Source organism: Puma concolor, chromosome C1 (genome assembly GCF_028749965.1).
Source record: "Puma concolor isolate L17-30 chromosome C1, mPumCon1.1.hap2, whole genome shotgun sequence".
Classification (NCBI taxonomy): domain Eukaryota; kingdom Metazoa; phylum Chordata; class Mammalia; order Carnivora; family Felidae; genus Puma; species Puma concolor.
In genome coordinates, this window is record NC_141674.1 from 127,943,977 (window position 1) to 127,961,308 (window position 17,332).

The window sequence follows — 17,332 nt, forward strand, 5'->3', positions numbered from 1 at the left end:
ATACAAGCAATTATCAGGGAATACTATAAAAAAACTATATGCCAACAAACTGGACAACCTGGAAGAAATGGACAAATTCCGAAGCACCCACACCCTTCCAAAACTCAAACAGGAAGAAATAGAAAACTTGAACAGACTCATAACCAGTGAAGAAATTGAATCAGTTATCAAAAATCTTCCACAAATAAAAGTCCAGGACCAGATGGCTTCCCTGGGGAATTCTAGCAGACATTTAAAGCAGAGATAATACCTATCCTTCTCAAGCTGTTACAAAAAATAGAAAGGGAAGGAAAACTTCCAGACTCATTCTATGAACCCAGCATTACTTTGATTCCCAAACCAGACAGAGACCCAGCAAAAAAAAGAGAACTACAGGCCAATATCCCTGATGTATATGGATGCAAAAATTCTCAATAAGATACTAGCAAATCGATTTCAATAGCATATAAAAAGAATTATTCACCATGATCAAGTGAGATTCATTCCTGGGCTGCAGGGCTGTTTCAACATTCGCAAATCAATCAACGTGATACATCACATTAATAAAAGAAAAGATAAGAACCATATGATCCTGTTAATTGATGCAGAAAAAGCATTTGACAAAATTCAGCATCCTTTCTTAATAAAAACCCTCAAGAAAGTCAGGATAGAAGGAACATACTTAAACATCATAAAAGCCATTTATGAAAAGCCCATAGTGAAATGGATGAGGAAAAACTGAGAGCTTTCTCCCTGAGATAAGGAACACAACAGGGATGTCCACTCTCACCGCTGTTGTTTAACATAGTGTTGGAAGTGCTAGCATCAGCAATCAGACAACAAAAGGAAATCAAAGACATCAAAATTGGCAAAGATGAAATCAAGCTTTCATTTTTTGTAGATGACATGATATTATACCTGGAAAACCCGATAGACTCCACCAAAAGTCTGCTACAACTGATACATGAATTCAGCAAAGTCGCAGGATACAAAATCAATGTACAGAAATCAGTTGCATTCTTATACACTAATAATGAAGCAACAGAAAGACAAATAAAGAAACGGATCCCATTCACAATTGCCCCCAAAATCATAAAATACCTAGGAATAAACCTAACCAAAGATGTAAAAGATCTGTATGCTGAAAACTATAGAAGGCTTATGAAGGAAATTGAAGAAGATATAAAGAAATGGGAAAACATTCCGTGCTCATGGATTGGAAGAATAAATATTGTTAAAATGTCACTACTACCCAAAGCTACCTACACATTCAATGCAATCCCAATCAAAATTGTACCAGCATGCTTCTTGAAGCTAGAAGAAGCAATCCTAAAATTTGTATGGAACCACAAAAGACCCTGCATAGCCAAAGTAATATTGAAGAAGACCAAAGCAGGAGGCATTACAACCCCAGACTTTAATCTCTCCTACAAAGCTGTAATCATGAAGACAGCATGCTGTTGGCACAAAAACAGACACATAGACCAATGGGATAGAATAGAAACTCCAGAATTGGACCCACAAAAGTATGGCCAACTAATCTTTGACAAGGAGGAAAGAATATCCAATGGAAAAAGACAGTCTCTTTAACAAATGGTGCTGGCAGAACTGGACAGCAACATGCAGAAGAATGAAACTAGACTACTTTGTTACACCATTCACAAAAATAAACTGAAAATGGATAAAGGACCTGAATGTGAGACAGGAAACCATCAAAACCCTAGAGGAGAAAGCAGGAAAAGACCTCTCTGACCTCAGCCGCAGCAGTTTCTTACTTGACACATCCCCAAAGGCAAGGGAATTAAAAGCGAAAATGAACTGTTGGGACCTCATGAAGATAAAAAGCTTCTGCACTGCAAAGGAAACAATCAACAAAACTAAAAGCAACCAACAGAATGGGAAAAGATATTTGTAAATGACATATCAGACAAAGGGCTAGTATCCAAAATGTATAAAGAACTCACCAGACTCCACACCCGAAAAACAAATAATCCAGTGAAGAAACGGGCAGAAAACATGAGTAGACACTTCTCTAAAGAAGACATCCAGATGGCCAACAGGCACATGAAAAGATGCTCGACATCACTTCTCATCAGGGAAATACAAATCAAAACCACACTCAGATACCACCTCATGCCAGTCAGAGTGGCTAAAATGAGCAAATCAAGAGACTGTAAATGCTGGCAAGGATGTGGAGAAATGGGAACCCTCTTGCACTGTTGGTGGGAATGCACACTGGTGCAGCCGCCCTGGAAAACAGTGTGGAGTTTCCTCAAAAAATTAAAAATAAATCTACCATATGACCCAGCAATAGCACTGTTAGGAATTTACTCAAGGGATACAGGAGTGCTGATGCATAGGGGCACTTGTACCCCAATGTTTACAGCAGCACTCTCAACAATAGCCAAATTATGGAAAGAGCCTAAATGTCCATCAACTGATGAATGGATAAAGAAGTTGTGGTTTATATATACGATGGAATACTACTTGACAATGAGAAAGAATGAAATATGGCCTTTTGTAGCAAAGTGGATGGACCTGGAGAGTGTTATGCTAAGTGAAATAAGTCATACAGAGAAAGACAAATACCATATGTTTTCACTCTTATGTGGATCCTGAGAAACTAAGCAGAAGACCATGGGGGAGGGGAAGGAAAAAAAAAGAGAGGGAGGGAGCCCAACCATGGGAGACTCTTAAAAAACTGAGAACAATCAGGGTTGATGGGGGGTGGGAGGGAGGGAAGGTGGGCGGTGGGTATTGAGGAAGGCACCTGTTGGGATGAGCGCTGGGTGTTGTATGGATACCAATTTCACAATAAATTTCATATTAAAAAATAAAAGAAATTTGTCTCATAGTCTTGTAGCACTCAACTGATGTTATTTGTGCCCATTCTTCCACTTACCAAAAGTCTCTTTCCCTCTCTAAATACCATCTTAAAATCATTTTATGTATTTGTTGATAAATGTCATTGCTAACCACCTCTCTTGGGTTTCACAGACTCCTTTAGGTCAAGGTAGTTCTTCTCCTTTGTTCTTTTAAAACATAGCTAATACTTACTGTAGCTTTGTTGCCTTTTGTGGTTCCTCACTAAATTTTTGTATGCTAGTAACTGTTTATAAATCACTTAGACATTTAGCATTTTGAAATGTTGGTGCTTATATTCTTGTTCGTGAATTTACATTCTTTCCAAGTACAGCATAAACTGTTTTCCTTGTCTTTCTCACTAGAGGCCTTTAACCAATTGGTTGTGTTGATTGCTAACCTTAGGAGAAGAAGCTGATGTGTATTGGTCTTGTTTTCATAAATGTGCCTGCCTGGTTACATGTTTTACCCTACAGGAAGAAATACAGCATTGTGTTCATCTAATGAAATGACAATTAATAACCAGGTAGTCATACGGAGGGAAGATGCAGTGTACTTTGCCAAATTCTATTTCAGATAACTTGAGTAATGTTATTCTTTTATTCCCTCAGTATTCAAAGGGAGAGTACTTAATTTTTACCTGTAGGACCCAGATTTCTTCAACACAAAAACAACTGATTTTTTGATATTTTGTTAACCTAGAATAAACTGATTTACGTTGGGTAAGAGTAAAGTTTTTTGGTGTTTTTTTTATGCCTAACTTGTCAGTTCTTTTGTGCTGTCAAACCAAACGTTAGGGCCTAGGCATAATAAAGTATGCTTTGAATGAACAGTATCAGTTTTGCATTTTGTTGCTGAAAATTCTATCTGAAATTTTCACTAGAGAAACTCCACTTTGATGGATTGCATAGTCTGTATTTACGAATGTTGATCCTAATTCCGCCCTGGTTTGTCTCCTTGGAGAAGAAGACAAACATAACTGTGCTTATTTATCATTTGGAAACTATTAGGCTTCACATTGTTCCTTAACCACAAACTGAATCTTTATTGCCAACCAGGTTTGCATGGCTTGATACTTAAGTTTGCAAGAGATAGAGAAATGAAGAGAAACTGGATGATTACTTGGCAGTTATGATAATTCAGTCGTGATTAGCTTTACTGACCATTAATATGAAGTTAATAGTGCTGTCTTCCTGTGTACCAAAGAACAATACACATCCTATCCATGTGAAAAGAATTTTTACTTTTTGCATTGAACACAATATTGAGGAGTTAGTACATAAGAATTCTTGAAATATAGGTGCTCTAAAAACGCAAATTGTCATTCCTCTTGGTACATATGTATGATAATAGAGCATTGTGGGTAAGAGCCTGGAGTGGTGCACCTGTCTGATTCATATCCTTGTCCCCATGCTTACTAGCTGGGTGACCTTGGACAAATACCTTAATCCTCTCTGTGCCTTAGTTTTCTAACCTGTAAAACAGAGATAATAATAGGACCTACTTGGAATTGTTGTGAGCTCAAAATTTACTAATTATGAGAGGTAGTAGAATAGTACCTGGCATATGGTAAGCTATATATTAGTGTTTGTTATGGGTGGTAATTATTTGTGTTTCTTTTGTAGATTGCCTGTTCCCCATTTCTCTTTTTTTTCTTTTGATTTATAAAAACATCTTTACTTTGTAGACTTTGATCCTTTTGTGTTAGAAATAGTTATTTTATCATTTGTCTTTTAGTCTTTGTTATACTTTGTCATACCAAAATATTAAAACTTTATTCTAAGTTTCTTAATATTTCTTTGATAGCTTCTAGATTTTTTATGTCATGCTTGGTAAGCGCTCCCCTTCCCAATAATTATAAAAATAGTTCTTATTTTTCCTTGTACTTTATGGTTTATTTTATTAGGTTACAATCTTTAATTTTACCTTTGATTCCCTTTTGCTTATGGTGCCAGGTAGGTGCCAACCTTTGTATATGCTTCTGAAGATTTTATATATACAGACATTTATCTTTTTTGGCTACCTGGGAGCACAGAAATTGTATAGAATCAAATCTCTGACTTGGTTCTAATAACGTGTTAGCAATTGCTGTAATGTTTATTCAAAGTTGAATATGAATTTAGAGTACATATATCCATCTCTTAGATTGAAACAGATTCTTGAGACATTCAATTTGCAAATATCAGTAACAGTAGATACTCAGATGTATGTGCTTAATAAATACCAACATTTTGCTAACTTTCTGTAAGTTGCCTTTCAGTTGGAGAAACTTAACAAATTCATGTATGTTTTTAAGTCACTTTCACTTACTGTATAACAATGTATTACATTAAGGTGGTACATTTAATTGACTGCTAATTGCATTGGCAGAGATACCATATCCCTATCTTGTAGGTCCTATACTTGACCTTCCCACATGCCCATACAGACTCCAGAAGCCATACAGCCCTGCAGAAGTGTAGGTATTGTGCCAAGATAAAACAGTTTTGGTTTTAGTGAATACCAGAAAGCTGGAATATCTCTTTTATCTGAAGATTTGGAGAAGAAAAACATTTTATTTAAAACAAAAGCATTAGTATTCAGAGAAGAATGGAGAATTTTATAATTTTTTTTTTCAACGTTTATTTATTTTTGGGACAGAGAGAGACAGAGCATGAACGGGGGAGGAGCAGAGAGGGAGGGAGACACAGAATCGGAAACAGGCTCCAGGCTCTGAGCCATCAGCCCAGAGCCTGATGCGGGGCTCGAACTCACGGACCGCGAGATCGTGACCTGGCTGAAGTCGGACGCTTAACCGACTGCGCCACCCAGGCGCCCCTATAATTTTTTTTTAATGTTTATTTATTTTAGAGAGAGAGACAGAGTACAAGCGGGGGAGGGGCAGAGAGAAAGGGAAACAGAATCCAAAGCAGGCTCCAGGCTCTAAGCTGTCACCACAGAGCCTGACACAGGGCTCGAACCCACGAGCTGTTAGCTCACGACCTGAGCTGAAGTCTGAAGCTTAACCAACGGCACCCGAAGAATTTTGTGATTTTTTAATGTTAAATTAGAAGGCTAAAAATGAGAGCCCCTTGAGGCTATGTATCCAGGCAAGCACTTCCCTTCTCAGGTATACCCACATCCACACAAACTAGTGTTCTCCTCTTTTGACCTTTGTAGGGTATGTTCATAGGAAAACTTGAGGTATACAAAGCCACTAATGGGCCTCCTTTCAATCTGCTATCATGCAGGGTACAGCCAGCACACAGCAAACTCAGCCTCAGCCAACTGCTGACTTAGAATGATTCTAACCATGGAAAAGAGCTGATATTTTGGAGTGCCCACCTGTTGGAGAGGGTCTAGTAGATGCTTTACGTTTACATTTATTCTTCCCAATAAGTTGATGAGCTAAATACACTGTTTCCTACTTTATAGCTCAGAAAATTATGGCTCACAAAGATTAGTAATTTACCAAAGTCATAACTGGCAGATCTGGGATTTAAACTCTGGTGTAATGCTACTGCACTTGATAGTTATCTCTTTCCCAGGAAATAGTTAACTGGTCATTTTGGTTTCAGAATCATTTATGTAATTTATCAAGGGGTGTGGAATATTGACAATTATTGGTCACACACATTCGTTGTGTGACTTTGGACAAGTCACTTCACCTCTAAGTGCTAATAGCTTGTGTGGTAAATTAGATTGGACTGGGTGTCTTTAAGGTTCATTGGGGTTCTTCAGAACTAAGTATTTGCCTCTTCACATTGTGCCTCTTCTTCATTAATCCTTGCACTGTTGCTTTTTTTTAAATTTCTTATATGGATTACAGCCTTTGCTTTTTTAGAATTTCAAATTTCAAGGCTTCATGATTGAATCATGAATCACTTTGCAAAAAAAACATAGTAATTTAGCTGTTTAGTGAGTGCTGCCATCTTGTGTCTACCATTTTATGAGAGAAAAAGTTAGAACTTAGAAAAATCATACTGAAGTATTTTTTGTTGTGTTTGTTTTTTGCAGGGGGAAAAAACACATTTCATATGATTTAGTGGGCCAACAACCTCAGTCAAATAGAGAGGACAATGTCATTTAGCAAACAACTTTGACATTTGCTTATGTTGCCTCCTTTTTGTTATCCCTTAGTCAGACAGTGAAATTGAGATGTGAAAACTAATGTGAATTTATATATCAGGGTTCTAAATTATTCTATTTCAAGATAGTTTTTGAAGAGCTAGTATAAGATGTGAATGGTTCTATGATGCATGGTTGGTAATACTAGCATCCTTTCTCTTGGTGCTTACACCTTACTTGTTCTGTTGTTTCACCTTAAAATTGTACTTTTCAGTTTATTAATAGACAACAAAACTATCAAAGGAAAATGGAAGAGCAATATAGGATTTTTAGAGCGATTTGTTTACTATGATGTATTCATTTGTAGCATAAATACATAAAATGAAACTGACTTTAAAAACAGATGACACTTAAAGAATTTTGGCATTTCAGATGTCTTTAAAAATAATCTTTCTACCCTTTAGACATTTACTTTTAACAGACCATGTGGGTTTCTTTGAAAATGTTAAATGACTTATTATAGCCTTTTGTTCTTTTGTGCTCTTAAAAATCTAAAGTGTGATCATTATTCAAAATTATAGTCTTCCATTAAATCCATAGAGTTGGAGCTCTGGAAGAGAACTCTTTGGAGTTAAGCATTCTTGGTTGCAATCTTAGACAAACTTTTTTTCCTTTATAAAATAAATAAATATCTCTCTTACAACACTGACCACATACTAAATTCTTGTTATGTATTAGTTCCCTAGCTTTCTTCTCCCCTCTGCTTTTACTGCTAAACTCTCTAGGTGGCCTCAGTGACTTATTTAGGCTCACAAACTAATACATGTCGAAATTAGTTGTAAGTATGCATTCTGACTTTTGTTTAAGACAAGAAACTGGTAAATTCACCAACAGTAACATTTTTAATTTCCAAATTACTATGTAGTGTTCCTCCCCTTGGCTCTTTTGTTAAAATGTTTTTTCTTATTTTAATTTTAGGCCACTGAAAGGTATGATATATTTGATTCACGACAGTCCATTTCAGCCCAGGAATCTACAGTGGTGACAAGGACATGGGACTCCTCCTGCCAGATTCCAGATGGTTCAATACACTTGACACCCTGGCTGACAACTGTGAAAAAGAACCTTGGATTACTTTATTTTATTTTTGTGGGACACCACAATCCCAATTCCATAGGACACATCAGGTAAACTGTCTTATCACTCAAGAAGAACATACCCCTTTTTCTTTTAAAATCTTACATATGAAAAGCAGGGAGCCAGAGTATTTTAAGAAATGCCCTACCCTTTAATAACCTTGTTGTTTTGAAAATAAGTCAGTTAACTCTGGTATGGAATATAATTAAGGAAGACTTTTTTTTTTTTTTTTTTTTTTTTGAGAGAGAATCCCAGGTGCTGTAAGCCCGACCTAGGTCTCAATCTCAGGAGGAACTGTGAAATCATGACCTTAACTAAAATCAAGAGTTGGACGCTTAATCAACTGAGCTATCTAGGTGCCCTAAGGAAAACTTTTTAAACTTCAGTTTAGTCTACCTCTGACTTTAGAATCTATTTCTCCCTCTTTTTTTTGTTTGTTTTTTTTGTGTGTGTGGGTTTTTTTTTTTTAACCTTTTCAGATGTGTTTATGGATTTCTGAAATTTGTTTAGGTATTTGTTTATGATTATGTGAGGTGATACATTGTGGTAACCATTTCACAATATATACGTATCATATCTTCATGTCATGCACCTTAAACTTACACATTGTTTTTTGTCAATTACATCTCGATAAAGCTAGAAAAAAAATAGAAGTTGTTTACATCAAGTTTTGTTCTACAAGGCCACATTTCTCACAGTTTCAAAAATGACAGCTGTCCCTGACACACTGCTATTTGGTATCAGCATAAAGTGTTTTCTTAAACTCACTAAAGGTATGAAATATATTGGCATCTTACGCATTTGATTTTCTGAGGAATCTGTATACTAAAATGTCTGATAATAGGTGTTGTTTGTCACTGAATCACATGTCAGGAGAGTTTTCAATGCTTGATTCATAATGCAGATTATTAATGCAGATTACCAACTGTGTTTTGTATAGAATGTTGCTGGGTTGTTTTTTTTTTTAATTATTTCCTTTTAAAAATTTGGAACTTTAGGCATCTAAATGAAGGCTATAATAGAAATATATTTTTCTTACAGGAAGATACTCCTGAAATCCTTTTTAGAAAAAAAGGTAAATCTCTATTTACCTTTATAACTACAACCATTACCTTAATATGGATCACTCCTTAATGTTTCTTAAGACCCTTTAAAAGTTGTGTGTGTGGGGCCCCTGGGTGGCTCAGTCGGTTAAGCATCTGACTTTGGCTCAGGTCATGATCTCGCGGTGAGTTCGAGCACCACGTCCTGATCTGTGCTGACAGCTCAGAGCCTGGAGCCTGCTTCACATTCTGTGTCTTTCTCTCTCTCAGGCCCTCCCCACTCATGCTCTGCCTCTCTCTCTCTCTCTCTCTCTCTCTGCCCACCCCCAAAAATAAATGAACTTTAGAAAAATAATTTTAAAAAGTGGCATGTATTTCAGAATCACCTCATACCCTTACTGTAGCTCTTATCTCATTGTATACCTTTTTTAGTGTATATGTCTGCCACTATATTCTATAGTTTTTGAAAGTAGGAATTTTGCTTCTATCTTGTTTAAAGCCAACATTATTCCTGGACCATAGAAGGCATCAGTCAATATTGTATAGTAACTGAATTTAAGAGATGTTTCAAACTGAATTTAAATTTTTTTTCTTTCTTGCTAAGGCTTCAAGTTCCCTGTAGAATTCTAAAATAACCTTTGCTGATGAGGATGTCTGATACTGTTACTGTAAAAAATGAAACTGAAACAATGAAGGATTTGGAGGCAGAAGTAAAAGATAAAACCAGAGTTGAAAATCTTATCAAATCAGAAAACTATGGGAAGATTTTGGCAGAGAAGAATGAACGTTGTATTGACAACAATATTGATTTGCAGGTAAACAGGATTTTCTCTCTGACTACAAATACTAATTCTCAAGATACAATTATACTCTTTATACCAATCTCACTCTCAAAATTCTAAAAGGGTAAGTTGACCCTTTGGGATGTGTTTACTAGCTGTTTTTTGAGCTATCTGGATCAGATTGTTGAGTGTAGCTCTTTGAATTGCTTGTATCTTTGATTTGCTTTGTATTTACTTATAATTGCTTTCATTTGTATGTGTCCAATTCATTTTTTATTGGGTTTCTACCTTTTTGTACTCCTGCACCTATTAGCATCATGAGAGTTCAGGATCTAACCTAAGAACCCTTAAAGGAGAGAAGAATAAGTAAGATTGCAAACTGTAAAAGTTTTCTTGCCAAAAACAACCCTTAAGGGAAGCAGGCACCCATGACTGAGAACAGAGGTTGCTGGGAAAAACAAATTCATGTGAGGCTTTTGCTGCTACACATATATGATTTAGAATTAACTACTGAGAAGGCTTTTAATTCCAGGCATAGATGGAAATTGATGAATTGGTCAACAGATTCAAGATAGGTAAAAATTATTTCAGGTAGTACTTACAGTATTCACTTCTGAATGTTCTAGTAATGTCCCATGATTTGTGAGTCAGGAAGATGGCATAAGGGCTTGGCTTACTGAATGTTTAGTGAATTTGTTGCCTAAGGCAACAAAAGTGGTTTTTTGCCAATATTTAACTGATAGATGGACTGGCCTGGAAAGTCCAAAACTATTTCACTCACATATCTGACACCATGGTGGGAATGGCTGAGATGTCTTCTCACCTGGAACTGGGAGCATCTCCCTGTGGCCCCTTCAGCATGGCTGACCAGGGTAGTCACACTTACTATGTGATGACTCGGGTCACAGAAAGAATGTTCCAGGAGGCAACCACAGCTGCAAGCATTCTTTTGACTAGGCTTATAAGTCCCAGAATGTCTCTTCTGTCATCTTTTGATGACATATGTGAATAAAGTTAGCCCAGATTCAAGGGAGGAGCAATTAGAGTCTCCATCTCAGTAGGAAAGAAAGACCTTTAATCTACCACAGAACTTTCTTAAAATATTATTTCTAACTCATTTGTTTTAGTTTAGCCCTATGAATAAAGAATTCTAGTTTGGAGAAAATATTTTATCGTTATTCTGTCATTCTTATTACATCCTGAAGATCTCGAGGGCTACTTTTTTATAAGCATAAAGGGCTATTTTTTTAATATACTTTTCTTATAAGTAAAGAAGTTTCTTTTAAGGGTTATTTCATTCATTCAGTCAGAAACTTTGTTTATTCCCCATTATATGCCAGAAATATGTTAGAAAATGAAAGCAACTCACATAGCTATAAAAAGGCATTTAGGCCCCACTGATTAAGTATAGTCAAGTGGTAATTACCTAAGAAATTGGCAGAAATAACATACTTTTCCTAGTCATTTTTAGTAATAGCACTTTTTAAAACAAATTGCCAAGCTTGCCGTCACTACACTGTGATGGCAGCATGCCAGTATCCTGATTGAATCAGAGAAAATCTGGTAAAATTCTATTGCACTTATTATTGAAGTAGTAGAAGATTTCCTTTTAGTCCCTTTTTTATACCTAATACTCCCTCTTCCAGGTCATGCTTATAAACAAGCGATCAGTTTGGATTATTGCATTTCTTACTGTGTGTGTTGTGTTGCCCTTGGCAGTAAGCACTGTTGAATCATGGCACAGTTCATACTATAGGAATATAGGAAAATTGCATGCATTCCCCCAAACACTTACTGAAAGCCTATTCTATGCAAAGGAAATACTATAGTAAGCAAAAATGAACATGGTCTCTGACATACTCCATTCAGCATCATGACTATAAAGATTGGGAAGAGAAACAAAGAGAACATGAGAATTCATCTTATATTAATCCATGCAAGGTGTCTGGCAAGAGGCTTACAGTCAAAACAACTTACATGGAAGAGATTTAAGTAGTGGAATTTAGAAATGGAAGTAGATTAATAAATATAAAAGTTTTTTTCCTATATTTTTACCTATTATAATGTAAAAAAAAGTCAACTGTGTTAACCATCAGTAGAATAGTCTTGTTACGAAAAATCTGGCTAATATAAAATTATCTTTTAACTTACTATGGAGTTACCTTATGACATACTAGTAGACATTTCATCTTTCTTGGGTACCTTTAAGATGCTGTCTAAAGGTTTAATTTTAATAGCCACTGTATTTACTTAAATTTAGATGTGTATATCAACTTATATATGTTTCCTATTAAGAATTTTGAATAAACCAATATATTGCCTATTTCCTTGTCTATCATTCTGAATAAACTTATATCTGTTGTCTGCTTCAACCCAGTAATACTTGAAGTGACTTAGAAAAATGAAAATGTTTCCTCAAGAAGCATATATTTCATCCATTCCCAAGTCTTAATTTCCTGACCACCCCCTTAGTGCTTTATTTAGAAAAAGTCATTTTTGAATGAAGGGATGTAGTAGCTTCTATAATACTGTGAAGACATCTTACAGTTTTCTACTATGTGAAGGTGTTAAAGATAGCATTTATATAAAAAATTTTATCAAACTGGAGAGAGGACAGCAGACATTGGACATTACCTTCGATGATTACAAGTGGACTATCTCATAGAGCTCCTTAACCATTGCTTTTATATGTAATTCTGCTGGCGTGACTCTCTTTTTTAAAAATGTTAGTTGTGTTCTTCATTCAGAGTTATATTTCGGGTTATAATCTTTTATAGAAGTTTTAGAATTACTTCCTTAAGAATACTTTAGTGCTAATTTGAGCGATCTGTGTACATTAATGTCAAGAAGTTAACTTACCTACATAATTACTGTGGGGTTGGTTCTGAACTGTTGATTATGGTCCCAGATAATTGTGCAGAGTTTTTGCTGAGTAATTTTTCTACTGCCACACGCTATTCCTATTACAGATATTAAGTTGTATATTGGACTTTTTATGATTATATAGTAATTAGAAGATTGGAGTGATGAGGAGTCAAGCTTCTAAATCCAGAAAAATGTTCGACTACAACTATCTTTAATGAATGGTGGGGGAAGGGGAGAAGTGTTTGCTTTGGTTTTCTTTGTATAACTGATTAACATGCCCTCTAGTGTTCGATTTTTCTCAGGGTTAGAATTTTCAGATTAAATTTAGGGTGGACTCTTGTCTTGATTTTTTGTAGTCATTTATTTCAAATGTAAAATTAGGAATCTTGTGCTCTGCTTACTATATATTCAACTTCCCCATTCTTTTTTAATTGTATTTTTGTACAGGACAAATGCTTTGTGTAGGGGTACTCATCTGTGTACATGTGTATATAAACACAATCCAAACCTATTTTAGAGCAGATTAAACAATGATCCCTCTCCCAACAAATTATTTATTGAACAATAGGATGGCCAGTCCAGACTGTGTTGGTAACCTTTGTTGTGGAGGAAATGAGAACTGATTTTTGTTTACAACTAGATCTTTATGTGCCAAAGAGCATGAACAGCTTCTGATCTATATGAGTGAATTTACCAGACAAAATCAGTTGAAGTAGGTGCTTAGTATACTCTGTTTCTGTAGCAGGCCCTTTGATAGTCAAGACAAAATACCTACATCTTGTATCCCCAGGTGAGCTCCAATGCCTTTCTTTAAAAAAAGGGAAGATGGGGCATGGAAGAGACAAGAAAGTAATGGCAATCTAATAGGGTTATCAGAAAAACTCAAGGTACAGACCACATTGACCAACAGGAGGTTAACAGGCATTAAATTATTTAATTGATGAAACATGTAAAGAAGTTTTTGTTTAAAGGATTGAATGAGGGGCGCCTGGGTGGCTCAGTCGGTTGAGCGTCCGACTTCAGCTCAGGTCATGATCTCGCGGTCCATGAGTTCAAGCCCTGTGTTGGGCTCTGTGCTTACAGCTCAGAGCCTGGAGCCTGTTTCGGATTCTGTGTCTCCCTCTCTCTCTGACCTTCCCCCATTCATGCTCTGTCTGTCTCTGTCTCAAAATAAATGTTTAAAAAAATTTTTTTCAAATAATAAAAATAAAGGATTGAATGAAAGGCTGTCTGTGTAAAATCATACAGATCTTAACTGTTTTCCTTTTTCTCCAACAAAGATATAAAGGATGTATCTAACATACCCGGTGTATAGTGAGAGCCTAGCTAGTGGTAGGTATAATATCTAGGTAGATTCTCTCTCTATAGAATAAATATCCTATAATATTTATTATCATCAGCATGTTACTAATGATTTATTACTAATAGCACAACAACATGGCTTGTTAGAATAGTCCCTTTATTCTCACACAGCATTCTTTTTTTTAGTAGTAAAATACAAAATAAAACTTATTTCTTGACATAAGCTCCCCAGAATTGCAGTGAAGTACTCTTTGTTTCTTTGCATTAAGTTCCAGATGTGTATATTATACTTTTATTGTCTTTTATTAATATTTAATGAATTCAACTTTTTTTTTAATGTTTATTTTTGAGAGAGGCAGAGAGAGCGTGAGCAGGGGAGGGGCAGAGAGAGAGGGAGACACAGAATCCGAAGCAGGCTTCAGGCTCTGAGCTGTAAGCAGAGCCTGATGCGGGTTCAGACTCACAAACCATGAGATCATGACCTGAGCCGAAGTCGGACTCCTAACCAACTGAGCCACCCAGTTGCTCCAGTCAAATGATTTTTGAAAAGGGTGCCAATACCGTGGAGAAAGAGTCTTTTCAACAAATGGTGTTGGAACAGCTGGATATCCACATGCAAAAGAAGGAAGTTGGAGCTTTACTTAATGCCATATATAAAAATTAACACAAAATCTATGAAAGACTTAAATGCAAGAGCTAAAACTATGAAGCTCTTAAAAGAATACAGGGGGGAAACATCATGACATTGGATTTGCACTGATTTCTTAGGACACCAAGGGGATTTTTTCAGTCCCCAACCCCACCACCTCCAAGACATCTCCAGTTCCCAGGGATACCTGCTGCAATCTGCACACCCAAGACAGAAAGGGCCATGGAGCTGGAGCTGCCAGACCTATTAAAAGTTGACGACTTTCAGGAAGTCAAAGGGTGAACACTGCATAGCCACAAAACAGACTGAAGAAGGTGTGGGGTAATACCCCCAAGATTCTGAATCTCAACACCCTCCCAGCTGGTACCAGTATTGGACTATACTTTGAACAGTGAGGATGTTGGATACCTAAGACAAAAGCAACAACGCTAATAAAGGAAAACAACCATTAACCTGTGGAAGCTACCCCAACCAAATGATTAGTGAAGCCAGACTCACTGAACATTGGGTATTTCCAGCAGAAACACACATAGCCCAGAGCAGCAATACACTGATGATGGCCCCACAGACAATGGGAGGAAAGCCACTGGCCTGGTTCAGTATTAGCAGAGAGAATGTGGCATTTTCAAGAAAGGAGTTGATGCTGAGATCTGAGACAAGACTATATTAGTCTTCTGGTGCCAGACCCAGACAGTGTGTGTTTGGGTTCAGGCTGGATGGGTTTCCATTTGAATATCATGGACATCAGTGGAGGTATTCATCACCACCATCACCCTTTAAGAACCTGAGGAAGAAATGCCTTGGAAGAGACGTGCCCTCTGTTAATCCCATTGACATTTCTTCCAAAAAAGATCCTGAGTCCGCAAGAGATGCTCAAGGTAGTAACTTACCATTTTGTAGTTAAATTCATAAAACTCAAACAGTCACAGCTAAAGTTCCCAGAGTTTATCTGAGCACCCCTTCCGTTTTCCAGATATCTACGCCCAGGTCACTTGGAGAGCCAGTGGATAACCAAGAGTCACCTCCAGCCTTCTACCTCCATGTGGTTTTTCCAGAGCAGTGATAACTCAGTCATCTTTCTCAAGCTTATTTTTGCCCAACTACCGTAAAAGCAACATCTGTGTTTCTGTGCATTTTATAGTGAACCCAAGCTCTTTTTGTTGAGTCTTGTAAATGCTACAACATTTGCAAAACTGAGGACACTCCAAGAGGCATCCCTGACCAAAGCTGGAGTTTGCTTCCTAATTAGTGAGACTTGGCTAATGAGAGTCAGATAAGATAGCCAGAGTGTTCTCAAGATGGATGGGTTTTGGAAGGGGAAAATAAAATGCTAAGCTCATATGCATACATACTACCAATTGGCTCAGGAAGATATTCAGCATCTCTATCAAGCAGGTGAGAGGAGACTAGGGACAGATGAATCTTGCTTTAACATGACTCTTGCCATAAGTATCTTCTCTCAGCTAAAAACTACCATGGAGGCTTATTCCAGGATGGCTAATCAAGATTTGTTAAGCTGTGTTGGCCGTGAATTAAAAGTGGTCTGAAGACCCATCTTCCACTATACCCTGAACCGCCTTGCTTTTTTTACTGAGAGACTCTGCTATTCCATGAAATGTGCCAACACAGATGTCTCCACCCTGATCAGGATCATGGTCACTGGAGAGATCGATCTTTTATAGATAAAACAGATGTTCAGTCAGGTGTATCAGAAGATTGTAGGCACAGTGATTGCAAGTGACACCGGTGGAGATTAGCAGAGGCTTCCTTTGGCTATGGTGGGCCAGTAGGAGGTACTTTTTTAAATGAATGAAGCCATTCAAAGCTTATCCTTCAACTCAGTGACTGACCTGCTTGCAGCAATATCAATTCACTTAATCAAAAGAGCTTTTTACTAAGGGCTGTGTCAGAGTAATGTGCTTGGTTTGCATATGTAGTTATTGCCTTAATTCCAGTGTTATTTTTTTCTCGTGTACAATCCATTTAAAGCCATATCACAATGTTGCAATAATGCAGTGTTTGTAAAGCATAATTCTCACTGCTTTTACTCTAATCAGGATACCAAATGGAATGTGAATCAAAATCTCGAACGGGGGGAGGGTGATTACTTTTATGACATTAGATTTGGCAATCATTTCTTGGCTATGACACCAAAGGCACAGGTAACAAAAGAAGAAAAGACAAGTTAGATTTCATGAAAAAAACTTTTTAATTGTGCATTACAAGACACTGTCAACAGAGTAGACAGACAACCCATAGAATAGGAGAAAATATTGTAAATCATGTATCTGATAAGTGATTAATAACCAGAATATATAGAGAATTCCTAAAAACACAAGTACAAAACAACCCTATTCAAAAATGGGCAAAGGACTTAAATAGACATTTCTCCAAATATCTATGAATGGCCAGTAAGTGCATGAAAAGATACACATCATCATTAAACATTAGGGAAAAGCAAATCAAAACCACAATGAGATACTACCTCATACCCATTTGGATGGATATCAAAAACCAGAAAGCACGTTTTGGCAAGATGTAGGGGAATTAAAACCTTGTACAATCTTGGTGGGAACTTAAAATGGGACAGCCACTAGTGGAAAGCGGCATAACATTTAATAAAAAACTTAAAAATAGAACTACTATGTGATCCAGCAATTCCACTT

General features: G+C 36.8%; 1 protein-coding gene across 12 annotated transcripts in view; it reads left to right on the top strand.

Annotated features, from left to right (window-relative positions):
• The first annotated feature begins 7,936 nt into the window (after positions 1–7,936).
• The window catches only part of R3HDM1 (R3H domain containing 1), a 129,684-nt gene continuing 120,288 nt past the window's right edge, over positions 7,937–17,332 (top strand). For 11 of the 12 annotated variants that reach the window (XM_086718464.1, XM_086718466.1, XM_025912442.2 and 8 more), the window contains exons 1-3: positions 7,972–8,075; positions 9,067–9,100; positions 9,673–9,883. In XM_086718464.1, the coding sequence (XP_086574590.1) occupies positions 9,713–9,883 (171 nt within the window). In that variant the 5' untranslated portion in view covers positions 7,972–8,075; positions 9,067–9,100; positions 9,673–9,712. Of the gene's footprint in view, positions 8,076–9,066; positions 9,101–9,672; positions 9,884–17,332 lie in introns of all 12 variants that reach the window. The other variant, XM_086718465.1, reaches the window with a different exon arrangement.